Raw genomic sequence first — 26844 nt, 5'->3', positions numbered from 1 at the left:
TCTGCTTCATCCTCTGGATGGCTTTTCTTCAAGGAAGTGATTGCAATTTTTATTGCCATGTAGTTGTTGCAACTACTAACATGTTTTCTAGATTTTTTTTTTTAAATACTGAAAGAAATGTATTCCAAGGACACATATTCAGTAATTTAAAAGTACCGTTCCCCATGCTCCCATACGAACAAATACTACTAAAATTTTGTAAAAATATTATATTACATAATACCTAGTAGTTCCTATCCCTAAAACACTTCAGACAAGGGAAAATTATATTATCTTTGCCAGTGTTTATCCCTATGGGTCTGCACCCCAATTAGAGAGACATATCTGTCAGCAGTTAAAATGAAAGGGTATGAAAATGGAAGTCAGGTTCAGGCTCCAATGCTGTGAGGTTTTTAATGTGGGAGACAACAATCTACATTGACAGGAAATGTCTTTCCATGCTGAATTTTAACCCTATCTGGAAATATTTTAAAACGAGCCTCCTTTTTTCTTGCAGCGCCAAATTTGTTTCTACTTGAACTCATTATTTACTCATTATTATTTTTCTTTGTGTGCAGAATTGCAAATCATACCACACCTTCCATCTCTTGACCCCACTCATTCAAAATAGCACAAAGAAAAATGACTTCCACCACTCACTTTGGGGTGAGAGTTGCATATCTTAGAAAATGTGGTTGGAATTGGGAAGCATTTCTTGATTTCTGTATTTTCCTGTTTGGGCCTTGAATTCCTCATTTGAAAATGTATTTCTTTCAGCATTTAGACACCTAAGGAAATTTAAAATTTTGTTTCACCTTTCTTAAATCAGCCTCTCTTGAGCCTTCCATTACTATTGCCCATACCACCACAAGGTGGCAGGAGGCTGACAGAGATGCACTGGCGACTCGGTTCTGATAATTAGGTGGAAAGGTTTAAAAACCAAAATGGAAATATGAGTTTGAAAACGTTCAACCAGTTTGTGGAATATATATATGTGTGTGTATATAAAAAAAAATATATATATATATAATCCAGTTTGTGGAACATGCTTTCTGTATTATTATATTGCTTAAGTGATCAAAATACTCTGCTTTTTCTATTCCATCTTGCAGAGGTAATAGATTTATGATGTGCTGTAGTTCTTGAGGTGGGCTGGGGCCTTCTGAGTCCTAGACAAATGTATTGGATGTAAAATAGCCCCCATCAGTTAGGCTCTGCTTGGTTTGCATCCCCGTGCTCTGTGGAAGAAGGGATCTGCTTCTTGTGTGCAGTTCATTGCTCTGCCAGGTCAGGGCTGTAGCACAGGCTTGTCAGAGGCAATAGAGTTAAGGTTCAACTTGAAAATACATACTTGTGTGTCTAGGGATTCTGGGAGGAGGAAAATGGGAGCAGAGAACATCGTGCAAATCCCCTGCTTTGGCTTTTTGTCCTTTCCCTCCTTCGCAGCGGTGCAGCAGGGCTGGTTTGGCCATTTAGCTGTATCATTAGATCTCTTCTGGGCCCTTAGGAAGCTGTGACACTGATTTCTACCCATGTCAAAGGCAGACCAAGAGGCAGCTGGGCCCTGGTTTCCTTCCCAGCCCATACCTACCGTAGATGTCGAGCCGAGCGGTGCAGGAGACAATGCCAGCCTCGTTCTTTGCAGACAAGGTGTACCAGCCAGCATCTGCTTTCTTGGCAGGCTGGATCAGGAGGCAGACATACCCTGTTGTATCTTGATGCATGCTGGAAAACAAGTGTTTGGGAATTAGTATTTCTGAAGAGTACATCAGCTTTCAGGTTTTAAAAGATGTATATTAAATGTGAAAGAGATACGTTGTCATCTTTACTCACAGAGAGGCAGCAGTCTATATCAATAGATTTGCTTTCAGTATGGCCTCAAACAATGTTCAGGGAATCTCAGATCTGGTCTGGCTCCTCTCAGTTGTGCACAGCTGTGGTGTGACTGTGGGAGCTGAGTTGTTACTCTGTATATGTTAATATTAGCATTATTTATTGAATACTAATGAGCCAAACCTGTGCAAAGCTGCTGCACAATCCTACTGTATTTTTCCTAGTTCAGAAGCTGGAACAAGAACATAAAATACAAGAGCACTTGTACAAAGTTGTGATATTTTTCACTACAGCAACCAGAGCCGGTCAGAAACTTTCTTGGGGCACCCTTTTCCGTGAGAAAATGACCAAGTGGGAAAATCAAAAAGATTTGTTTGGCTGACACTCTGAAAGAAACCTGCTTCATTGTTCCCTCCACTTCCTTTGCTCTCCAGTGATCTAAGACTTTGTGGCTGCAATTTCCAGGAAAATTTTTCAGCAGGATATAACAGAACTGAGACTCCTCTGCTCTCCAGGCTGAGGCTGGTCCTTTTTATCAAGCCAAGTGTTTCTCTCATTATAAAGGAAGAGTGAGATGAGCACTTCAGAGCACTTGAAGTTCCAGGATGTTCTGAAATTTCAGATTTTGTTTCTGGATGAGCTGGAATGAAACCACGGGCTTGCAGGACAAGAGGACATTTTGTGCCCTAATAAAAAAGGGAACATTTCACCCTTTGTTCCCTGCACTACACAATTTGCCTTATGCTGGGGTGCAGTGGTGTAGGAGCTGGTGTGTGTGAAGCTGATCTCAAAGATCCAGTGATTGCATCAAGTTGTTACTTGGAACCAAGTGAAATAAAGTACTAAAAATCAGATATATGCTGAAGTAGAAATCTTTAAAAAAGCACCAATATCTGTACTCAGCACAGAGGTTTTCATGGAAGCAGGTGGAAAATTCAGGCATGGGTGTTACAGTACCTCATCCTCTCTCTGTTTGATGGGATGGTCTCGTTGTCCTTCTTCCAGTAGAATATGGGAGGTGGCATTCCCACAACTCTGCACTCTAATCTGACAGGGTAGCCTTCTGGAACACCACAGTTCTGAAGCTTCTCCAGAAACATGGGGGCTCTTTTGACTTCCTTTGCTGGAAAAAGAATTATTTAGCAACAGATATTTTATTCTTTGTTTCTCTTTGAATAGTATGGGAGAACATGATTTAAAATTATTCTTGTGATACCAAAGCAGGTTGTGAATTTTTAGTGAGATGTTGGAAGATTATGTAGTGGAAGATTATGTAGCCTCTGTAAGGGAACATAAAGTAAATAATAGGCAGAACTGAAGTTCATAAAAGAATATATGCATGTCTAATGGGTCTAAACATGCAGAAAATAAATGCCAGATCTATAAATTTCAATATCTCACATGTTTTAAGGCTTTATTAAAGAGCAATATTCAGATTAATTTTTTTCTATTTAAAAACATTTTTAAACCAATAAAATTCGGGCTGAAATCTGGAATACCTCCACATATATATTATGAATTCAAACCCTAAGGATTTTCTGGGGAGAAAGTGAGGGTGGGTGAGAATGAGGCAGAATTCTTATGACACTTTCTTAGTAAAAGGAGTGCACTCCTCTGAGCACCAGGTCCATTTCCCTCCATCAGCTGGGGAGGGAAATATATGTATAAAAATGACATGTCTGTGGGATTTTCCTACTCTCAGTGCATTAACTATTTATTAACTATTAACTCTGATTGTCTGTAGGGAAACTATGTAAGGTAAGTTTGAAGAAATGCATGCAGATAACCTCATCACCGAGGCGAGTTTTCTTACCTACAACAGTGAGCTCCAGACTGAATGAGTTTTGTCCTGTTTTGTTAGTGGCAAGGCAGGTGTAAGTTCCAGCATCACTCTGGGAGAGAGGGTCGATGAGCAGGGAGTGCACCCCGGTCTCTCTGACCAGCATCTTGTGCCTGCCGTCCGGGAGCACGGCTTTGCCGTTCAGGAGCCACGTCAGCTCTGGGGTCGGCAGCCCGCTCACCTGGGAGACAGGGAAACAGCTCCACACCAGTGTCCAAGCAGAGCCAGGCCTTTTTACAAATGCCAGCTCAATCATCTCAAAATCTTGCCCTAAAAGATTTTTTTTTATTTTTGATTATATCTCAGTTTTTGTTTCTCTGCTGACTGCTTCCAAAAGGGAGAAAGCCAGAAAACAAACAAGTGAAAAGATTTAAAAATACATGAAATATCTACATTTTTCTTAGTCAAACAGGAAGAAACTTAGTTTGAAATATGAAATTAGAATATGAGATTCACAAAAGACTTAATAATCTGCTAGTTTTCCTTTTTTTGGTGCTGAATAGAAATCAAATTCCCTGATGTAAAATACTACAGAGTTTAACAGAGATGAAAAAAGTTCTATACAAAATACTTTGTATTTTGTAAAATTTGATGAAGAATAATGTAATACTTCATAGCTGTTGAACTTGCATGCTTTAGAGCACTACAAATTAAGTATTTTTTGAAAGATTAGACTGCATTGTAATATTAAAAACCTTTTCAATAGGGAGCAGTACTTACTCATGTCTAAAATACACATCTCTAAAATACTGCTTTCTAAACAGCATTTTACAAAGCAGAGAAAGAGGCAAGTGGAACTGGTCTGAGTGAGGAGTGCTCTCTCCCAGGTCTGTGCAATGCCAGACATGCTTTAAGGCTTCACAAGCTCTGCCAGGATAGCAGAGCTAGGAATAACCAAATTCTTTGGCATGCTCCTTGTAAACTTTACATCGTAAATTAAGTAGTAATGAGTCTTGCTCATCTTCAGGGCATTAACTTGTGCCTCAGAGCTTCTCCCCTCTTCAGGGTCAGTGTCAGCACTGCCACCTTTGCTGCAGGGACATAGAGGAGTTCCAGAATATGTTGGAGCAGATGATTCTCCTAAAGGTGTTCAGTATTCACTCTGTGTACTCTAACCTCTGACAACTCTTTCATGCCAGGATTTCAATCAGTAAATTGGGATGTTTCTGCCTCTGTGCATGCTGGGGAAGCAGAAAATGAACTAGGCTCAGTTCCCTCTTTTCAGGGAGTATTAATTTTCAGTAATTCAGTCCAATACAATGGATAACATTTGTTTGGACACAATGCAATGTTCTGCATCCTCTCTTTGTCATGGTTTTGTGCTATTCTGGATTATGTTCAAGAGTCTGGTAATGGAGCAGAACTTCTGCAGTTCACACTGGTAAAGGACACAGTGAACACATCTAATAATTTGGACAACCCTGTAAGTGAGCCTTCTGTTTCTGGGTTGTGTTTTCTGTGTTCTTCATCCCATGGAATATTTGGTCAAAAGAAATCCCTGGAGTCAGCTCAGAGACAATGGCATTAAGAAAAAATTTTGAAAATGGAATGGAAAATGTTCACGCCCGCATTAAAGAACATGAAAACGCACAGCACTGCATGTCCAGAGGTTGGGAAAGTGAGAGTGAACAGAAGAACCAGTTGATACCTTACAATCCAACCTACAGAGTCGCCCTTCATGTGCCACCATGTCCCCTGGAGCCTGCAGGAAGTATGGCCTGAAAAAGCGTTCCTGGACTGCCTCTTTGTCTCCCTCTGGCACCCGGGGCCGTGTTCTGCAATGCAAAAATCACATGGCTGTGCTTGGAAGGCAATTTTTTTTTCCCTAATGCTTAAAAATAAAGGAGGAAATTGAGGAAAAAATGGAGAGAAAGCTTGAGTTACATAAAAGGGCAGAAAGTAATGGATTGATTGTAATTTAAGTCTTGCATATTTTCTCTTTAGAAAGATTATCCAGTTAACTATATCATGTAGTAGCCTTGGACTCCCAAGGCAGCCTTTGCTTATTTTTGCATTTTTTGACTGGATTTCATTTTGCTGATCCATCCCTTGCCTTTAGCTCCACTACAACAAATACATGGAATCGTATTTAAACTTCCGTGTATTTGAGGATGCCCTTCAAAAACATAGAAGTGACCTGTTGGGAGGGAACTGCTGCTGTTATTTCCACTTTATGATTGAGAACTGAAGTTCAATGAATGCAGTGGTTATTTTGGATGCCTTCAGTAAAAAGCATAAAGAAGGTCTGCAGGACTTTTTTCTTTCACCTGTGAGGCTGAGTTGTGGATATTCGTCCCCGAAAAGGGACACTCTGAACCATCAGGTGTCCTGAACAACTGATCCTCCCCTGCAATTCCAAATGGAAACAGAATTAATAGTTGGTTAATGGCTTATTTCATTTTAAAGTCTAAATATTGAACCTTACAGTGCATTAGGATTTATTTTTATAAAGCAGCTGAACTGTAGTGAGAATACCACTTCCCCAAAGCAAATGCCTTTGGCCTGCAGTTGATGCAGGGGTTTCCCAAACTCTTCCAGGCTGTGGCAGTGGTGCCTGTCCCTGCTTATTTATTCATGCCACAGGTACTGTCTGCTAGTACCTTTGTACTGGCCTACTTTAAAATGCAGCCATATAGAAACTGAACAGAAAAATAATTTCAAAAAAGAGAAATGTTTAAACTGGAAAAGGTTGCCTGATGAATGTATACTTCTAAATGGGGTCAAGGAGAATGGCATGAGGGAATGAGACTATTTGCACATCCATATCTTTGCATTCTGGATAAAGAATAGAATTGTGTTTAGTAACTGTTCCAAATTTGATTGAACTATTTGTTTGTTCCTGCTCTATTCTTTCTGCCTGAAACATCATGTCAGTCTTGTCAGCACATCTCAAAAGGTACCTATCAGCAACAGAGAGTGGGAAGGAGATAGGGCAGGAATTACTAACATGGGAAAAAGTCCTTAGTGCTTTTGACTGTGTGACAGGGGAGTAGTTTCATCAGTCATCTTTTCATGGTTTCCTCTCCTATGCTCTGAAGCACCTGATTTGTGATACAGTCACCACTTGATGTCAAAGCATGGGGCCTAATTTGTATTCCTATTAATGTATATTAGAAAAAGAGGAAACAAGCATTTTTGGAAAAGAAAAGAAAACACCTTACTTGTGGGTTTGCAGCCATAATCGTATAGTTGCCATCATCGTCATTAGTAGCAGCTTCAATATGTAAAGAACACGTTCCATCTTCTTCTCTGTTCATTTTGAAATGTGTATTTTTCTTTGAAATCTGCTTGCCATCCTTGAACCAGTAGACCTGTAGGGATCAGACACACCCCTGTGACTTAACAGTAACTAGAAAAATAACAGAAGATGAGGCACAGCTAATACAATTTCAGAATATTATAAACTTTGCAGGTCAGTTATAGTGGGAAACAGAATGATTCCAGGTTGGGTTCAGGAGGCTGCATATCACAGCTGGGCCTGCCAGGTTCTCTTTCCTTGGCTCTGGGCACGTTACTGCTTAGACCAGTTCTCCTCTCTTTGGGAAGTTCTGGGGGTTGTGCAGCTCTGTGTCTGCTGGAGTCAGGTGGCTGGACCTCAAGGCCTGATGCATGCTCAGGAGCAGATACTGTGATTTTACAAAGGTGGGGGAAATGATTCATTTGGGAGCTCTCTCCACAGAGCCATGTGCCAGGAGGGATGAACAGAAACTGGGTTTTGTTCCTTAGCAGTTCCAGTGAGAATGACGTACCTTGGGAACGGGAATTCCGACTATTTTGCAGGTGAATGTAATAGGGAATCCTTCCATGACCCGAAAATGCTTGAGTCTCTTATCAAAGATGGGAGCAATGTATTTGCCTGTGGGGATTTCCTCGTGCTGCACTTCATCATCTGACTCATCCACCGGCGTCCGCTCCAGGCGGAATTCGATCTCGTTCATCAGCCTCTGCTCGAAGCTGGAGATGCGGTATTCCTGCAGGGACAGGGCACAACTCTGAGCCCTGCTGCCATGGCCTGGCCCTGCAGATGCAGCTGCACAGAGAGCAGGGCCTGACAGAAGGCTCACACAAACTTGGAGATAAAAAATGCTAACTTAGAAATGTTATGGAATGGGAGAGATATTGTCGAGAGAGAAGCGGAGCTAGAAACAAGTTTCAAAAGATGGCCTTACAAATGTGACTCCTTTGGAGCAACAGAGCTGTGAAAGATGCATTGTAGTAGGACCCACAAAGGGCAGTTTTATGATTGGTTTTAAGGTATCTACAGCATGGTGTAGCAAAAAGCTGATAGGCTAAGAAACCCATATATATAATTAGGAAATAGCTGGCTTCTGATCGGGATGCTGTGAATTACAACTTCTCTATTGTCTCACCCTTCTCATGAAACTGAAAATAGAATCAAAGTTTACAAAATGCCTCGTACACTGGGGTATTTGCAGCCATTGGCACTTTTAGACTAATTCTACGAGTGAAAATAAAAAAGCCTAAGTAAAGCTAGGACATCATGAAAGTGATTTTGGTTTGCAGGCACGGATGCTGCAACGTGAGTCTGCACAGTGTAATGACACTGAGTTTTTTCACAGGCAGCAAAAGAAATCAAACATGTAATTCCTCTAAGTCCCTGTGGAAAAAAACCCCAAAACTCTTGCACACTGTTGATCAAAAGAAATCATTAAAACATAACAAATTTTGGAGGATTTTGTATTCAAATATTAATCACCTGCTAATTATAGAAATGAATGCTGTATATTTTAGTTCATAATTAAATAAGGAAAACTATACCAACTAAAAGAGAAAATTAGGAAGAAAGGGAAATATTTTCAGAGTAATTAACATCAGATTAAACTTGGACAGATTTCTAGGTGGTGTAACTGAAAATGCAAAATATATTATGTTAAAATTCTTAGAAGATTAAACAGATTAAGCAATAAACCCAGCATATTCCTTCATAAATGACCATTTCCAGATAGTTTGATGTGATTATGAACTTTCTCCTGATCCCCTGAATTCAATTCGAAATGTCTTATCACTCAGCTGTTTTGCATGAGGAAATCTCCTGTCTAGACCAGGAGGCATTTGACCAAATTTCTCTTGCTGTGACTTGTGAAGCCTCAGAGCAAGAGCCAGCTTCAGTCTGTGCCTCCAAAGCAGTGTTTGTCCTGGCCTTGGTGGAGCTCTGCAGCTCACCTGGATGCACCTCTCACCTCACACTCTGCCCACTGCACTGACACACACACCTCAAGTCATTGCAAACTGCCTTTTGGGGGAAAAATCTTGTGTTACCTGTAGAAGACTAATCAGTTTGCTCACACCTGGATTTGTGCAGGTTTTAAGCCCAGAGTTTTCCTGCTTCTATTGAAAACTGAATTTTAGAAACCAACAAGTAGTAAATAAGGATGTAGCCAATCCTTAGTATATTCAATTTGCTGAAAAAACAAGGTTCAGAAAATGCATCTTGTCTGAGATCTTATAGAAAGTTAATTGAAGAACCAGCAGTTATCCCAAACACTAGCAATTACATCCCTGATCATTTAGCCATTCCATCTTACTGCTGATGATGCTCTTGACCAACAGATTCCAGATAGCAGGGAGAAAAGATGGAGGCAGCAAAAAATTTTAGCTGACAAACTCTTCTGCTTTCTTCAGGAGACCAAGGAGACAGAAGTGGCCAAAAGTTTAGATATTACAGTGGAGTTTTGAGGAGACAGGATTTTGTAAGAGTGTGGCAGCCACAAAGTAGGAAAAGCTGGGAATTGCTCTGGTTGAATAAATAATTTCTGATTTTGGGACTGTGGTGGTAGATGCTGTGTGGTTAGCTGTGCTAGGAAAAGGCAGCCAGCTTGGAGAAGGTAGGAAAGGAATTGGGTGAATGAATGAATGAGCAGACACTGGTCCCTTGTTGTCTGATGCTGCAGGGCTGCTCATTCCACACAGCTTCAGAGCAGTGAGGAGAGCTGCAAGGTTCCAGCAGCGCTGGCAGGGAGCTGAGGATGCTCCAGGATCCCTTCCTTGTGGCACTGGAGTCCCTGGGGGAGGTTGGATTCAATCTGCACAGGGACTCAGCCTGTACCATGCAGTTCTAAAAGCAGCTGTGTCATTGCCCAGGGAGCTGCATGGGGTCAGACCAAGCAATCCCATGAGTGATTGGAGCTCCTGGAGGAGTAAACTCCAGGCTGTGTGTCACATGGAGCTGTGACGTGTGTGTGTGTTGTCCCTGGTGGCACAAGCACTGACCCCACATGAGTATTAAATGCAATACATCCTTACCTTGCCCACCTTGCCCTGCTCTGCCAGGGCCTCTCTGCTCTCTGGCTGGCCTGGGAGCCCAGCTGTGCCAAGCAGAGCTCGGAGCTGGCTGCTCTGTGCCCCTGTGAGCCGTGCCAGGGGCTGGGAGCCAGGCACAGCCTGCTAGCAGCCCCTCCTCAGGGGGCTGGGAGCACCAAACAGCCTGATAGAGTTTCATCTCCTCAGCTTTTCTGCTCTCATGCAGCAGGTCTCAGCAAATTGCTTTCTAGATCAAATTCTCATCTCGTTAAAGCCAGTGTAAAACTGGAGTTTCTCTGATTTCTCACCAACCGAGTGGATCATTTTCTCATGCTGGTGACAAGAACTGGTTCTAGTGTTCCAAGGGAAATTCAGCCATTGGTGTTTTACCCTTGATACTGAGAACAGCCCTGTGTCCTTTTAGAAAGGCAGAATCATGTAAGAATCAGGGAGTGGCTGCTGGAGCAGAGGGGAAGGCATTGCCATTGCACTTTGAAGGCATCACGCTAATGTGCAGAACAAAATGCTGCAGAACGGAGTTAAATTTGGAAATATTGCAACCTGATGGTACAGTCCAGTATGGTTTATAGACAGCTGAGTTTAGTCAGCAGATTTTCATATGGATTTTTTTTTTTTCTGGAATCATTGCTGTCCAAAAGAAGTCATGGTATGTTATAAGAAATTAATAGTGTATGGTTGCTGTAGCCATGGTGGCCTACAGATGAAATCAAATCATGCTGATAGAGACAACTGATAGAGACAACTACATCTTTTTTTCCCTCTACTCAAAAAGTGCAGATTTGTCTTAATTGATCTAACCAACTAACATAAATAAAACTTAGAGCAATCGTTTTCAAGTTGTATCTAACCAAATTAACCTTGTGTCTGCTTTAGATCCTAAAAAGTTTTCTGTGAATGCAGTGTATGATGTTTTTCCTGGCTGATGTGCTGAGGATATTAACTTCTTACAGACTACTTCATTAAGAAATATGGGCACTTCCTCCTTTTCAAGTGTCTGCTTGCAGAAGAAAATACAACAGAGGAAGGAATGCATTTCGTGGGACCCTTTGAAGTTAATCATGGACAGGTTTTCTCCCGTGTTTCTTTGCATGTGACCCTGGATATACAGAAAGAGGCATAAGAGCAGCACTTTGTGAAAACAGAAGCATTTTGCTGCACCATCAGCACTGGGTTGTCATTGCTGGCAGCTGCTTCCCTGCCCATGGCAGCCCTGAGTGTCCTTGTACAAATGCAAGTCTCTGGCAGGGAGCTGTGCAGGCTGACTGCAGGAGTTTGGCTGCTCATTTGAAGGAGTTATATTCAAAAATACATTTTAAAGTCAGGGTTGCACAGCCCCTGTTTCCTGTGTGTTGCCCTCACACTTCAGTCTTTGCTTTTCTGTGTGCATATTTATGCTTGTATCAATTAACAACCAAACCAGCAAGACCAAGTTAACTTTGCTGTGAAAATTTGAACACCAACATCCAGAGGCTGAAGGTGTTACACCAAACTTCTCATAAAGAGCAGAAATCTCTGGCAGAAGTGAGAATGCACCTCTGTTTGCAGAGTAGAACCTTGGAGGTTTTTGCTTGTTTGGTAGGTTTTCTTTAAGGATTAGCAAGAGCAGAAAGGAGTTGTTCATGTGGCTTTCTGAAGAACTGTGTTTATCACAGAAGCCATAAGCCTGTTTCTGAATGTGATTACAACAGTGGTGTAGGGCAAAGTGATGTTGTGGTTCAGACAAATGTTTCATCAAATGCCACAAAAAGGAGAAACCCATGTAGCCACAGGGTACAGTGTTAAAACTAGGCTGCAGTTCAGCACACTGAGGAGACTGAGGGCAAGTACAAAGGTTCAGGCCCTGGGTTGGAGTGGAAAGTGTAGCATTGCAGCTCCTTTTTTGGCAGCTTTCCTAGAACATGAAACTTTTACAGGCAGTAATTCACACTCTTGTTCAGTACAGTAAGCCAGATATTTAAAATTATTGTATCTACCAGCTCCTCTTCAGTGGTGTAATGCTCTGTACAAAGTATAATGTATCTAATGCATCTATAATTGTGTATATTTCCATAGGCTGAGTAGATTGCAGCTTTGGAAACCTGGCCATTTCTCCTACATCTAATGCACATTGTTTAGTGAGCATGGTGTGCAAAAGGGGAGTAGGCGGTGTTGCTTGTATTAATGTTGCCACAGTATAGTTTGAAGGGTAAAAAACTTCAAACTGGCCAAAGCAAAGCCAGGAAATGTGCTGAATATGTATCTGAAGTGGTTTTGTACTGTTCTGGTGGAACTCTGTGGCAGATAGAGAAGTGAAATGCAGCTTTGCTCCTGCTTGCCTTTGCTCTGCCTTGGCAATATTGCTGTAGGCTGCTGCTGGGTGCCTGTACTTTGTCCTGCACAACAAACAAAACCTTCTCTCCGTGCCAGCCTTGCTGAAGGTATGGGTCCACAGCATTTTGTCTCTGTGATGGATCTGCTTGGCCCCATCACCATCATTTCTGAGGGTCTGAGAGCACAGCACCCTCCAGGGCAGGGCTGTACCTGCATTTTACCTGTGGGAAATTGAGACTTAAAGAAGCTGAGGGACCAGTTAAGGTAACACAAAAATCTGTGACAGAGCAGAGCTGGATCATGGTCTCCTAGATCCTATCAAGTAATTTAACTCCTGGGCCTTTCTGCTACCTTTGGCAAAAAAGGGGAATTGCATAGAGTGTAGTAATTCCCATTAGATTCTAAGCACCTTTCTATATGAATATGAGTTCTAAAATCCTGCATCTGTTGTAGTTCAAGTTTCTCTTTAGCAAGATTTTAATTTATCTTTAGCAGTATGTATATTCAGTGAATATACATACTGACAGTTAGTAGAAGCTTGTAGAGTCAATATAATCTGATGTTAGGATAGTAACTCATGGAAATCACAAACAGGAAGGCTGGGGGAGCTCTACTCAAATGTTGATTATCATATGCTATGTAAAAACAATTCTCTTGCCAACTTAATGCCAACACTAGACAAATTTCCCAATTTAATCCCAGTTTTGTAACTTTTACTAGATTGCCTTTTTGGCAGAATTACTCTAAATCCATGTAACAGTTTATCTAAGAAAGTGGCATGTATTGCATCTCAGCATCTGTTTCCAAGCTGTAACACTCCTTAACTTCACAGTCTCATCTAGGCTACTCTGACTGAAACCTCCTGATCAGTTTGAGTTCTCTCTCCTCTCCCTGTTCCCTCTCAGCAGTGGGATTCAAAAGCAGCAGATCCAATGTACAGGCTCCACTTGTCATGTCCAGGAAGAGGTGCCACTGGGGTGATAGATTTCCTGCAGATGAGTTATATGGGGCATGAACCTCGTGCTTAGCCAAACACAAACCCAGGCAGAGCCTAACAAGTCATTGTCCAGCTAGGCAATATTCACAGTACACTTCAGAGGGATTAAACAAGAAGGAAATGGAGGAGCAAGCCCATGGAGCTGCCACATCCAATTCCCACAGAATTGCAGCTGGAGTGGGTGTGTGCCCAGTGAGGAGCTCAGCTTCCCTCCCCAGCTTGGGGAGCTCTGCAAGCCAGGATCCCTGCCATGAAAACCTGTCTGTACTTTGCTATTGATTAGATCTAGGTCTTGAGAAGACAGCCACAAGTGTGGCTGTTCCACATTCATTGCCACAATTACAGGGAGTTTATACATATTAATATAAAATTGTCTTGTTCTCAAATCTCTTTTCATTTCTAGTACAGAGAGAAGCTTCCATGGGGAGTCTTTGTGGTCAAATTCCCATCCTTAGTCTAAAATTGCCTTCATTGCTGACCTGTGAGAGATTGTGTGAAGCTTGATTTTGAGGCAGATTTTTGGAGTGATTGAATGAAGGGTAATTTTTGTGCCCTGGGAGCAGAGTTCTGGGTGATTTGTGGGCCTTTCTGAGACTGAGGACACAGTTTGGGAACTGCAGGAGCTGCTTCTGTGTGATCAGTGCTGAGGAGTTATTGGAGTCAGGGCCTGTGTGGTGAGCTGGCATCTGCATGTGGCTTTGGCTTTTAGTGATCAAAAAGCTTTTGGACAAACCCTGCTTCTCTTCTGCTCTGAAATTTCTTACCAAGTGTTCTCTAGCAGAGGTAAAGACTATTCATGTGAGGGCTGTGCATAATTTTCTAAAGAGTGTAGGTTTTTTCTTTGTCCTGAAAATAAGGCTGCATCTGAGTTTTAGGTAGGACACAACCAATCAGCATTGCCACATGATGTTCTTCATAGTAAATGACACAGATGTGTGAGCATGGTTTGGAGTTCTTTTAACCAAAATGTATAAGCCAGGCCCTGGTATTTAACTCTGCTTTCCTTTATTATTGCATGGGTAATTCATTTAGTTTTATTACTGTACAGGATTTTGAAGTTTAATTACATAATTTCTCTATTTTATATTATTTGTGTAACAAAATGTTGAGGAGATAATAGCATTAATTTCCAAGTTTTACCTGTAAAGCTGAATTTCCACTGTTAACTGAGGAAATATTTATAGATTTATTTATATTGGTGAAGCCTGTGGATGCTTTCAAATACCAGGGGAAAAGAATTAGTTTCCATTACGCATTTATATTTCTCCATTTGCCAAAATCTCCCCAAAGTCTTCTTCTTTCCTTTTCCCCCCACACATGTTTTTGTTTCTACATGACTCATTCTAACTGAAGATTACTGAGATATTTTATTTGTAGGGCAGGTGAAAGGCCCAATGGACTGGAGAGGCAGATTTGGGAAGTGGAGATAATGCTGCCTGTGCTCTCCTCTCATCAAGTGCTGCAGTTACCTGACCCTCACTGAGGCTGTGACACTTGGGTGCTTGGTCTCACAGCATTTCAGCATCAGTCTCCAAGAGAAAACCCCCAGCTTTGTGCCAATAAAACATTCTGGGCTGGAGAGGAGTGGATGGGGATCTTTGTCCTTTTTGTCCTCTTTCACTTTGCAGAAATACTGAAACATCCACTACAGCAAGGACAAGAATGCAGGAGATTTTTGGCCTAGTTTCTGGGCAGCAGAGTGATTATCTTTTTATTTCTCTGTCTCAGTCTGTCTCTGTTCCTTTTCTCCATCACAATCTGGAAGAAAAAATTCTAACAGCTTCCTCAGAGGACCCTAATCATTGAGCTGAAATGCTCTTTGAAATGTCCTGCTAACTGAGGGCCTCTTCTTGGTGCCTGATGTCTTAAGTTTTATTCTTGGAGCTGGAGGAGGTGGTTTTCCACCACCTAGCTATCTTTCTAGTTTCTCTAGCTCAGAAGAGAAGCTGTTCTGAAAGGTGGAATTTCCAGATTTTCTACTGCTGTTGAAGAATGCTGAATTATTTGAGCAACCTGGTTCAGCACCAACACAACACATACCCACTGGCAAGGAGTGAAGCCTGTCCTTAGGGGAGTGCAGAGTCAGGAATTCAATTGTCTTTGAGCCAGGGGAGACACTGAGTCAGGCCTCTGTCCTGGGATTTGTCCTAACACCTTCCTGGGATTGCCTAAAGCCATCAGTGCCCCTTTTGTTTGAAAGAACTGAGCAAATCTGGCTGAAGATGTTCGGGTGTGACTGGATCACATTTTTTCCAGCACTCCTGGTTGTGACGAAACTTCACCTGGCACTAGAACTTGCCACCATCTGCAGAAATGAGGGGCATGACCATTTGTTCTGGTAAAAATGACAGCTTGTTGTTGCATGTACTTGATCAAAGTTGCAGTTAGAATCTTGGCAAAGTCATATTTGTATTTCTGTCAGCACCTCCTGGTCATCACGGCTGTGGAAGCCCAGAGACTAATCAGTTCTGTCTCATGCAGCATCAGCAAAATTCCCAGCTCTGTTCTGATGCTGGATTTCTTTATTGCTTGTGATGAATGATGTACTGGATGAAACAGAAGGAGTACATCTGGATTATCAGATATCATGCTGAGTGCATAATGCTGACACTTAGGAAAATCTCATCTTGCGAGCTGAACATTTTTCATATGGAAGTCAATTTTAGACAATAAATAGAGCACCAGAATGCAAATCCCTCCTGTTCATTACTGCCCTTTCTGTAGCAATACAAGACAGTACCAGGACTTTAAGGCACAGGCTTGTCATCTGCAGCATTTGTTCTGGATGATCCCTGCATGCTCTGCAGGTATTGTAAATGGGAATGAACTCTGCTCCTGAAATGTGGGGTCCCACTACAATGCTCTAAATAAAAATACACCAGAGGACACATTTGCTGAGAAGGAATTTTTTAAATACTATTTAGACAATACAAGGAAACCAACATTTGAGATTCTTACTGGATGCTCTACTCCATTATGCAGTGATCTCTCACACAGAGGAGACTTTGTATTTATGACAGAGTGAGCCCTGCCCTACCATTACAAGAATTGATTTCATACAGATATTCTGTGTGTGGAATGAAAATGTCTCCTTTTTAAATTCTGTGTTAACTGTGAGAGGAAAAAACAGGACAAAATACATGGGTGTGAATGCAGCACTCCAGCATATTGCTCTCATGATGTTGATTGTTCTGTATAGTGTAAAGCAATAGGAATTTTGGAAAATACTCTTCATCCGTTGAAATAGTCACTGAGGAGAAAACTCAGGCTTGAATTTGCTGGAGTAGGCTGTTCTCAGATGAGAAGAGTAAAATCAGAAGGGATTAAAGTTGGGAATTGAGAGCAAAATGAGGAAACCTTTATTGATTTTAGTTCATTGCCATTGGCATTCTAATTACTGTAACAATTAGAGAAATTGAACTTTTTCAGTGTTTGAGGAATTTGAGAATCAAGATTTAGGTTTGGTCTCATATAGAATAGCAAATAAGTGTGTAAATATCTTTTGGTGTTAGCAGATAGCTTTGTTCCTTGAACTTAGTAAAAGGTTCTTTATTTTGCTAAATTCTTATCAAAAAGTTCTTGAAGAAGTCCCTGTCAATTCATATAAGTTTGGAAATTTGGAAATACAGGTTTAATGCTACGAAATTGAAAGCCCATTTTAGTTCAACTGAAAGAAAAACAAAAACCTTATCCTAAACTGTTTTGTTACATTTCTCTTTGATTTAAAACAGAGTGTATGAATGTGTGTGTGCAATGAATTGAGCAACTTGTAAAGCAAAAAAGTAAAAGCCAGTGTCCAGAAGCTTCCATGAAAGTAAAGAAGTTTTACATTCATACCAGCCTTTGAGATGATCAGAAATGAAAAATGCTGCTCAGTCACAAAGTGAATTTTCTACAGCTGCATCCCTCAAGCTTTAAAGTTCCAGGTTGCTATTCCAAACCAGTACTCACATGAAAGCTCCCCCTGCAAAGCTGTGTAGCAGCTCACCCACACAAACACCTTTTTTTCCACAGCATCATCATCTATGTCTCGTTCATGAGTGAAATTTACTTTAATAACACTTGATTTTCTTACCTGCTGACCACTTGGTTGATTAGCATCCTCTCTGAAATGCAGTTTTCTTTCCAGGTCCTTTACAAGTGCAGCTTTGTTTTCCCGAATGGAATCTTCTGTTGCCAATGGCAGAGGCTTCAGGTTTTTCTTTAATCCCTGGGTTGGGCTAATAAAAGAAAATTCTGATACTAACATGCAGCAATCAGTGTGTATAGATAGATAGATAGATAGATAGATAGATAGATAGATAGATAGATAGATAGATAGATAGATAATTTTGTGTCACCTGTATGCTATATGACACGTTATGGTGGAACCTATTAATTATTTACATAGGAGCCAAAGCACAATACAGGATATGATTTTTCTTTTGTTACTATCTTTATGAGGCATCCCATTCCCATGCAGTAGAAATTAAAAACACACATTTTAAAGAAAGAAAGTAATGCTGCAATAAACATCTAAGTTCCATTTATATTTATCCTGCAATAATGATGTCACAGTAAATGCTAAAGAAATAAGTGTAGGTGTTACCTTAGGTGCACAATGTGTACATTTGACTGCTACCAGGCAATAATTTAAAAGTTAATACAATTTCTCATTGATCTTTATCTCCCATTTTCATTGATCATTTACTCTTTCCATGAACTTTTACTTCTTTAATTTCTCTCACCCTTTTATGACACCCAATCTCAACAATTATTTTTTGGTTTGATTTTCTAGATGTGGTGTGTTTGATTCTTAAATAAGATGCTGTAGACACAGGGAAACATCTTTCTGTTGTAATAACAGATTGGTTGATCTAGCATCTGCAGGATAGTCAGGAGATTGTGGCTTGCTGATGGCTACCACTACCTTGAGCTGTACCATTGATAAAAGGGGAAAATATTCCTCACCTTGTGCAGGATTTGGAGTTCTATGGGTAAATAGTTGTAGCACTGTACAGGTGCTAGCCATGCTAACACAGAGTTCACATAGTCCACTAGAGGGAAATTTGCTTCAACTCCACCAGTAAAGAGACTCTTAATGCCCCCACCTTGCCACTGCATCATCATCATTAATTGCTTGTATCATGGTAGCTGTTTTGTCATAGAAATCATGCTGGCTGAAATTATTTATGTGCAAACCATTAACTCTCCTGAGATTTTCTGGGGGATTTCAAATGTTGAAAGTACTGCAACCAGAAAAGTACCTTTACAGAAGTTATTTCTTAGATTCACCTGGACTAGAAAAAACCTTGCAGCATAAGGCACCTTTAAAACTTTACTTCTTGCTTACAATAGGTATGAATGCTTTTATACCTGGTGTAAGCAAAGAGTCTTGGAGTGACTTATCCTGCAAGCCCATGAAACCTCTTTTCACACTAGTACAGTCTTATGAACCTCTGAGCCCCCATATTCTTGTATATCTGTTTGTACACTCACATCTCTCTATCTTCAATTCTGTCTTTCTACAGAAGGTATTTGTCACCCTGTTCTTCTAAAGTTCTTCTAAGCCTTCTGATGTTTACATTTTTGTAATGGAGTTTCTCACGCACTTTTCATGTAAATAATGATTGTTCTGCATTCCTTTCTGGAGGAGGAGAGAATTGATGGTGTTGGTTTGACCAGTGTGGTTGGAGAGGTGGCAATTTCATCCTCCAATCCATGGTCACTTCTGGAATTCTATAAATATTGAGGTCCAGAAATAAACTAGCCCTTTTTTGCCTTGGACATCTCAGCATGTGAGTGTCATTCATTTCATGTTGTACTGTGACAGGTATTATCCCTTCTTTTCTTTACTGGATGTAAAGTTTAGATTAAATGCCCAGAATATCTGAATAACTCACTCTTCTATTTCACAGAATGTCTGGGCTCGGGCTGTTATTTGTCTCTGCCCAGACAAGGGTGAGATGGGCTCGCTTCTCGGGCTCTAAAAGACAAGGCTGGACTCTCAGGTTCGGTCTTCAAGGTTGTTTATTATTTCTTATCTACAAAAATTTTCTTTCTGCCCAGCCGGGGTCTGACCAGCAAGGCAGCCAAAGGCACTCTGACTGCCCACAGGGTGGTCACATCTTTTTATAACAAAGTCTACGTAAACTATATTTATCTTTTGTCTCCAATACTTATAATTTTTATTACTAAGTGTACTTTTACTATAAACCTATCAAAAATACCTACGTCACACGGAAAATGGAAGACAAGAAGAAGGAGGAAGAACCATGTGGCAGGCCCTAACTCCCTCCATCTTGTTTTTCCAACCCCCTTGTACCAAAATCTTAAAAACTGTGCTTTAGCCTATAAATGTTCTATTTCTATATCCTTTACACACCAGTGATTCTTATATCCCCACATATAGGTGGTACATCTCTTGTAGGGTCAAAGTTGAGCCACCAGGTACTTTTTGCAACATTCTAAGGCTCTCAAGCTCCCCAAGGGTTCTCTCGGTAGCTCTGGCTCTCAGGAGAGGTGCGCTGAGTTCCCACAACAGAAGATTTCAGTGACTCCCTGTCCTGGCTTGACTACATGATGCTTTTATCCCCAATCATCTTGTTCTCTGAGTTCTCTCCAAAATGTGCCCTGAACCAGGACACTCCCCCACCGAACACCTGCACAAAAATACACACCTGCACAGTTTCCTTGGAGTATTTGTGCATGTGCTCTGTGCTACTTACGTGGCTGGGCTGCTCCTGGGCAGCCCCATGGCGTTGGTGGATGGCGCGGCCGGCAGCGAAGGGAGAACGGCGCTGAGGAAAGCCACGGGGTTCTGGATGCGCGCCGTTGGGGACAGGGGAGCGGGGACCACGCTCTGGGGCTGGAACTGCTTCACCCCGCTCGGCAGACACGGCTCGCTTTTGCTGGGGAAGCCTCCCGAGGGCCTCGCTGGGTTTGCCGGGAAGTTCTCCGTGGGGTTGGTTCTCGGGGCCGCCGGGGGGACGCAGCTGAAGGTGCCCGAGGAGCTGGCAGAGGGGCTGGCCGGCGGCGTCTGCGGCGCCAGGAGCTGCTTGGGGCGGCCGTAGGCGAAGGCTTGAGGAGCACAGGCTGAGCTCTGCTTGTACAGGAGCGAGCTGGAGTGCTGGTAGAGGGAAGTGGCAGAGTTCACCAAAGTGGTGTTGAATGACAGCTCTCTCAGAGATGCCTGGTGCACCTGCTGTTGTTCGAGCAGGACCTGGTTGTGGAGCTGTTTTAACTGGCTCTGATCGCTGCACAGAAAATAAAAATGAACAGAGTTTGTTAGGAGCCCTGATTGAGCCCGTTGGTTGCATTTCTCTATGAATTCAGAGAGAAAATTCGATGTCCTGTGATACAGTGAGAGACAGGAAACTGCTACATGGCCTATACTCTAACATTATAAGAGGAGCATAATATTAATTTTCTACTAAAATAACCTTTTCCTTCATGTTCCCTTCTTTGCCAGAGGCATCAAAGCTTTTTGTCCGCAAATTATTTGACTGAAGATAATTCTTACATTTTAGTATGTGAAATATAAATATAAATCTTACTCAAAGATATTTAAGGGATGTCATTGTCAAAGTCACCTCAGTACCTCTTTGCTTGTGTGACCAAGAGTGAGATTTGGTGTATCATAATTTAAATGAGTGTTTGTAAGCCAGGTTGCATTATTTACCTCCTGCTGAAGTGGCTTCTGAAACCAGCCCTTTGACTGGTAAAGCATTGCAATAATCCACCACAGGATATGCTACCAATGGAGTTTAGGTGGTGTTGACATTCAGTGACAGGCAGGAGTGGATAATTCAGAGAGAACTTGCATTCCATGCAGTTGTTATTTTTCTAGATGCTATCTACTAGATAATTTTTCAGGGCTTTCTTACTTTGAAATTAAGAAAAATCATTTTGCCTTGTCAAGAGGTTTATTTAGTTATTATGTACCTGGAAATACAGCACATGAAAAACAGGAGAGCTTTTTCCCTTCCAAAACCAGAAAAGATGTAGAAGATATGGAAAATGATTATGTAACAAACTATGGAGTATTACATATCTACTGAGAAAAAGTGGAAAATGTGAATGTAGAGACCAAGCACAACTGCTCCTGACCAAGCAAATACAAAAATCACATTACAGGCAGATCAAGATAGCAATTTCAAGCTTTCATAAAGTAGAATGGTAGAGTTGGCAATTCTGTGGGCCAGATTTTGTGCCCTTCATGTATACATCTGCATAATAAAGCAATTCTTTGTAAAGCAGCTTTTTTGGGAGGGGGAGCTGAGAGAAATTCTGCTTTGTGCAAGTATTGGGTACTTAAATACTTCTTCTGCCCCCCCCTAAAACTCACTGTCGCTCAGAAAGTGTGCAGGACTGTGAATGTGGGCTTCACAAATTCCAACCCTGTGCTCTGAGTTCTTCCTCTGCTACAAGGAATGTCAGTTCTGTCTTCTCCTTGTAATGTTCATGCTGTGAAATTACATCCTGGCTTGAGGGTACCAGGGAATTACTTTCTGGAGTCCTTCCTGAGCCCTTAGGAAAAGCTTCTGCCTATTTAAGAAATTAAACGAAGATGTTTGTGTGCTTGTTGTTAAATTACGTGTGGGAGGTTGAAAAAATGCGGAAAATACTTTTCATAATAAACTGCAGTGTGAATTCCATAAATTGTCCTCTAAGAAAACTACATTACTTCTTCAAATTTCCCCTTGAGCTCCCAGTGCAGCAATCACTTTTTGGCTCAAGTGGTTTCCCATTATCAAGCATTTCCAAGTATTTTATCTGTTTTAGGGGGAGGTGACGTTTGTGGGACGTACAAGTCATGAGGCATGACAGCTGGTTGCCAGTCTGGACTGTGTGTAAGGCTGAGTATGTCTGCTTTGGGCAATATTTCATACCCAGAATTGAGTGAGATATGTTTGAAGAACCTACTTTCATTTTGCCTGCATAAGATCAGTGTTCTTCACCTCTTGATTGCAGCAGAAAACACCGTGGAATTAATAACACTTCAAAGGGAAAACATTTTCCTTTTTAAATTGGAGGTCACTTTTCCTGACAGGGATATGCAGAAAAAATTAACTAGTGCTGGAGAATTTGTTTTCTAAGATTATGGTTAGTTAGGCCAATACAATGTAATCTTTTTATTCTGCATTTGAGTTTTCACTCTAGTGCAATAGTGTTGTGGTCAATGAATAGTAAATAATATCAGTGATGCTCCTGAGAATTAGACTTCTGAGAATTTACTTACAGCTTTGGTTTAGCCAGTACTGGGGGAGGTTCCTTGGATGGTGATGTTGGCTCTGGTATTTTCACTGGCTGTCCATTTATCTTCTCTGGGAAGTGGTTGGGTCTGGTTTGGTTTGTGGTGCCAGCTCCATCCTCTGAGGATGATTCACTTCCTTTTTCATCTTCGGGCAGCTTGAAGTGGACACGGAGCCCTGCCTTGGAGCTGGACCTGGGCTCGTTGTGGTTCACAAGAACTCCTTCGAGTTTGGGTCTGGGGGCTTGGCTTTGGTGGCTGGCAGGAGGCTGGGGGGCAGCTTGGTGCTCAGTAGCCACAAAGTCGATGGAGCTCGTTGTGTGAAGGGCAGCAGTGTTACTGCTGTCCTCAGGTGCTGGAAGAGGAAAGGTCAAACCTTTGGGATATGTAAATGCCAGAAATCGTAGTGAAATGAAAGCACAAAAGTTACAGTTCAAAAAACTCACTCTGGTGTCCTTCCAGCCGTCACACTGACTTGTTTGACCCTGTTTGTTTAAGAACAAATTCCCTTGGAAAAGGAATATTGTAAAGGTAGAGGGCAAAGGGACACTGCTCCAGTTTGGAAAATCAATCAGTGGTCTTCAGCCAGGTCCCCAGTGAATTACTCCACTACATCTTTGAAATACAAGCATTGTTTTTTTCCCAGAGAATTCTCACACTTTTTAGTTATGAAGAACATTGCCAGAACTTGAGCTGCCTTGGAACCATGAGTACACAGCACAGATCACAGCCTGCTCTGCTGTATTCACCAGCAGCAAAGGACTCAAGTGGCTCTTACCTTTGACAGTCAGACGAGCTATACTGGACACTGTGCCATATTTATTGCTTGCAGTGCAGGTGAAACTGCCAGAATCTTCTGAAAATACTTCAGCAATAACGAGAGTACAAATCTCCTCTGCAAAGCATCAGAGCAGGGTTAGCGCTTGGAGTGAACATGCAGTGACCAAACACACAGAACCCCGACTCCCTTTGGGGAGATTTCCTTAAGGACTTCCACCTTGCTCAGTTTGTTCCCAGTTCCATCAGTATTATCAGTTTTGGCAGCCTTTGTGTGCAGCAGCTGTTATCAGCATTGTCTGCAGCAACTGGTACCCTCTGTGCTCCAGCATGCCCAATGAAAGCAAAGAACAGGTGTCAGCAGTGTGTGGAAAACATGAGAAAATGTTTTCCTAACACATGAAGCACAGACTTAAAAGAACTTAAAATTTAATTTGGAAAAATATATAGTGTACTCCACGCTCTCAGCTCAGTAAAATACAGGTATTTTTTATCTCTGATGATTGAAAGGTTAATTCTAATTGACTGGGAACAATTCAAGTGGAGTCACTCTGTAATATATAAACCACATACATATAGACTGTTATTTTCAGAATACAGTGCAGATTTGCAGATAGAGGGGATTGTGCTAACTGTGCTTACAGAAAGTTGTCTTTTGACTTCTTTGTGAAGATGACTAAAGGGCACCAAAGATATGCTAGCAAAATTGTACTAGGAAAAACTAGATTCCATCTAGAAAAGTCAGTCTGGGTTTATGACATTCCTGTCTGATGAGTCTGGGCAGCAGTGCCAGCTAATAAATACCTGCCATGATGGAATTGAAGTCTTTTGGTTTGGCTGAGTAGCTGGGAAGAGGAGGGACAGCAACACCTAAAGTGACTTTAAATGTGGGCTGATAAAATTTCTTCACCTACTCAGTGGCTATTTATATACAATTTTGCAATAGGCTTTCCTAAAACCCTACAGGATAATTATTCTATGGGTACTTTTGCACGCTGGAACTTGATTGTTTCATGTCATCACCAAGGAAAACCCAATAGCAACAAGGAGATTGTTTCCTATCAACTACAGGAGAATAATAGTTTATTATAGCAGTATGATAACAGAACTAGTTTAAGGCATTATAGTATCTAGTTTATCATGCTGGGATCTGCCAACCACTGCATGCATGGAAATCCAGATTCCTTCTGAATGAGCAGCAGGTGATGAGGCTGTGACAACTGCACCCAACTGATTATCCCCTAAAAACTGCTTCACATTACTCAGCAGTGATGCCACTGGACAGTAACAGAACTGTGGCAGTGCCTTCTGGCAGAAGCTCCATTTTTATATTCCTCAATCTCAGACAGAGGCAGTTTCTTTCAAGGCTCTTTTTGGGGCAAAAACCTTTCAAATAGGGCAAGGAGAATACAGAAGTTTATATTCCATAAGAGTTAATGCTCCTTTGATAATTTTCCATCTTGACAGGAGCAGCTTCATATTTTTAAAGGCAAAAAGCAATGAGGAGAGTGAATCTGTCATGGAGAAATAACCAAAGCTCTAGGGCTGCTCTGCTCCAACCCCATTCTGCCCTGATCCTTGGAATCAGCAGGTCCAGCCCCATTTATAGGATTTGCTGATATCAGGGGTGGAACACCTGATGTGCTCTCTCACATTACGCTGCTCGGGAGCACAGGGAATGGCTGACATGGCTGAACATCTGATGCAATGTTCCCTAACTGGTAAACTGGATAAAAATAGCTCAGCTCTACCTCATCTCCTATACCTCAGGACCTCAGATGTACAGGGGACCCTCCTACATTAATTATATTAAACTTTAGCTCGTTTAAATCCTGAGGTAAAACTGGGTCTAAGCAAAGTGGAAACCTTTTCTGCAAAAGGCACTGAATTAATTCAAGTTACGTGTTTGTGCAACAGTTTACAGCTAAATGTGTGCCACTAGTAGCTATAGAACATAAGGAAAAGAAGAAATTATCTTAATTAAAGAATGAAGTTTTAATATTTAATATTTTATGAGGTTAAACCACCACACCTCTGTAATGAAAAATTAGGAAGCTTTGATGATCCTCACCCTCACCTGGTTCAGCCATAGATCGTGGTTCTAAAGGGAAGAAGAGCAGAGTTATTAGATTGAATATAGTTATTTTTGCCAATATTTCTTTTTCCTTAAGCACTAAATATTAAGTTTGACCTTCTAAATAAGATGGAATATGCTTTTTGATCCAATTTTCTGTTTAAGGGGATGTGAAGACAGCCAGGCCTTTTACCCAATGGTATGTCAAAGGCACAATTGAACAATGTGAACACTTATGAACACTGTTGGGAACTTGGGAACAGAAAAGAAATTCTCCAAGTAGCTGGCTGGGGTTTTTTCAGTATTGGCACAATTTTATTTTGTCTTGAAGACAATTTCTGAAACTCTGACCCACATGAAATCAAGATATGATGAGCCATTGTTTCACTTAGGTTTAGCTTAGTGGTACTTAAGGAATTTCTGTTGAATTTTCACAATTTAAGCATTTCAGTGCCTTAGAGAAAATTGCAGATGTTCTGACTGCATTTGAAAATTAAAATTACAGTTGTAATAAGAAATTCACAGCGTTGCTAAGTTAACAATTTTGTTGCTTGCCTGTATTTTATTAGACACAATATTTTCACACAAGAAACATACTTTTCTGTAATATCCTAAAATCTGGCGAGTCTTCTATCAGTGTTCCTTCTCTATACCATTCAACCTTTGGGGAAGGAGCTCCTTTCACCCGACATTCAAAAACAACAAGCTGCCCCTCAGAAGCTGAAATATCCTGTAACATCTATTAGAGAAAATGAATAGACAGTCAGTAAATGCCTTAATGCTCTGGATGTAATACTGATTTCAGTAAGATTTAATAAAGCCACTTAAACTATTGAATGGCTTAGGAAAAGTTTTTTTTTTTTCTTTTTTTTTCCCTTTTTTTTTTTTTTTTTGAGAGAGAGCTCATTTTTAGTTATCTCTCTTTATAGTTATCTGACCTCTACTTTTCAAATACGTCATAGAAGAAATTACCTTTGTAAATACAGGAGCAGCAATTATAGGTCTTCCATCCAGTCCTTGCAAATAGTTAGTGGGGCTTTGAGCCTGCAGATTGCAAAACATCACAAGATGATGTCTAGGTGTGCAGACATGATTTTTTCATATACAAGAGAAATGTGCTTTTGGAATGACATAAAAGAGATTTTGGTGGATGAAGCAAAAATTTTATTACTTCATTGCCTTACTCAGTTAATCCTGGCAAGAAAAGCTTTAGCACAGTGTATTGTAACATCTTTTCTTCATATTTCAATAAGGCAAATATATGTTGTCTGCTTGGTTGTAGTCTTCTTTTAAAAATCCTTAACCTACAAAATAGTTATTGATGTTAATAAGGAAATGTTAAGTCCAGTCACATGTGTGACTGCTACTATAATTCTTCTCCTTTTACAGAGGTGGGATATCAACCTGTTGATCCTACTCAGGAAAACAGAATGGAATTGTTCTCCTCCTGGGAAACTTTGTTACATAGGTCGAGTATTTAATAGGTTTTTTTATTTTAGTGCAGTAGGAGTTGCCTCAGA

General features: G+C 41.1%; 2 protein-coding genes across 6 annotated transcripts in view; one reads left to right on the top strand and one right to left on the bottom strand.

Annotated features, from left to right (window-relative positions):
* The window catches only part of MYPN (myopalladin), a 69373-nt gene that overhangs the window by 5666 nt on the left and 36863 nt on the right, over positions 1 to 26844 (bottom strand). For 3 of the 5 annotated variants that reach the window (XM_084210283.1, XM_084210282.1, XM_084210281.1), the window contains 14 exons: positions 26297 to 26368; positions 25922 to 26063; positions 25283 to 25351; positions 23252 to 23368; positions 22462 to 22828; positions 19949 to 20476; positions 17317 to 17461; positions 7402 to 7623; positions 6814 to 6963; positions 5920 to 5999; positions 5301 to 5427; positions 3626 to 3833; positions 2770 to 2935; positions 1571 to 1704 (listed from right to left, as the gene is read on the bottom strand). In XM_084210283.1, the coding sequence (XP_084066409.1) occupies positions 1571 to 1704; positions 2770 to 2935; positions 3626 to 3833; positions 5301 to 5427; positions 5920 to 5999; positions 6814 to 6963; positions 7402 to 7623; positions 17317 to 17461; positions 19949 to 20476; positions 22462 to 22828; positions 23252 to 23368; positions 25283 to 25351; positions 25922 to 26063; positions 26297 to 26368 (2527 nt within the window). The remainder of the gene's footprint in view (positions 1 to 1570; positions 1705 to 2769; positions 2936 to 3625; positions 3834 to 5300; positions 5428 to 5919; positions 6000 to 6813; positions 6964 to 7401; positions 7624 to 17316; positions 17462 to 19948; positions 20477 to 22461; positions 22829 to 23251; positions 23369 to 25282; positions 25352 to 25921; positions 26064 to 26296; positions 26369 to 26844) is intronic. The other 2 variants (XM_084210284.1, XM_084210285.1) reach the window with 2 other exon arrangements.
* PBLD (phenazine biosynthesis like protein domain containing) overlaps positions 1 to 26844 on the top strand; it is a 67466-nt gene that overhangs the window by 38810 nt on the left and 1812 nt on the right. The window lies entirely within an intron of this gene.

The sequence above is a fragment of the Fringilla coelebs genome (genome assembly GCF_963513975.1).
Source record: "Fringilla coelebs genome assembly, chromosome: 8".
Taxonomy (NCBI): Eukaryota; Metazoa; Chordata; class Aves; order Passeriformes; family Fringillidae; genus Fringilla; species Fringilla coelebs.
The sequence above is the reverse complement of the archived record's forward strand: the minus strand, read 5'-3'. Positions and strand labels throughout refer to the sequence as shown.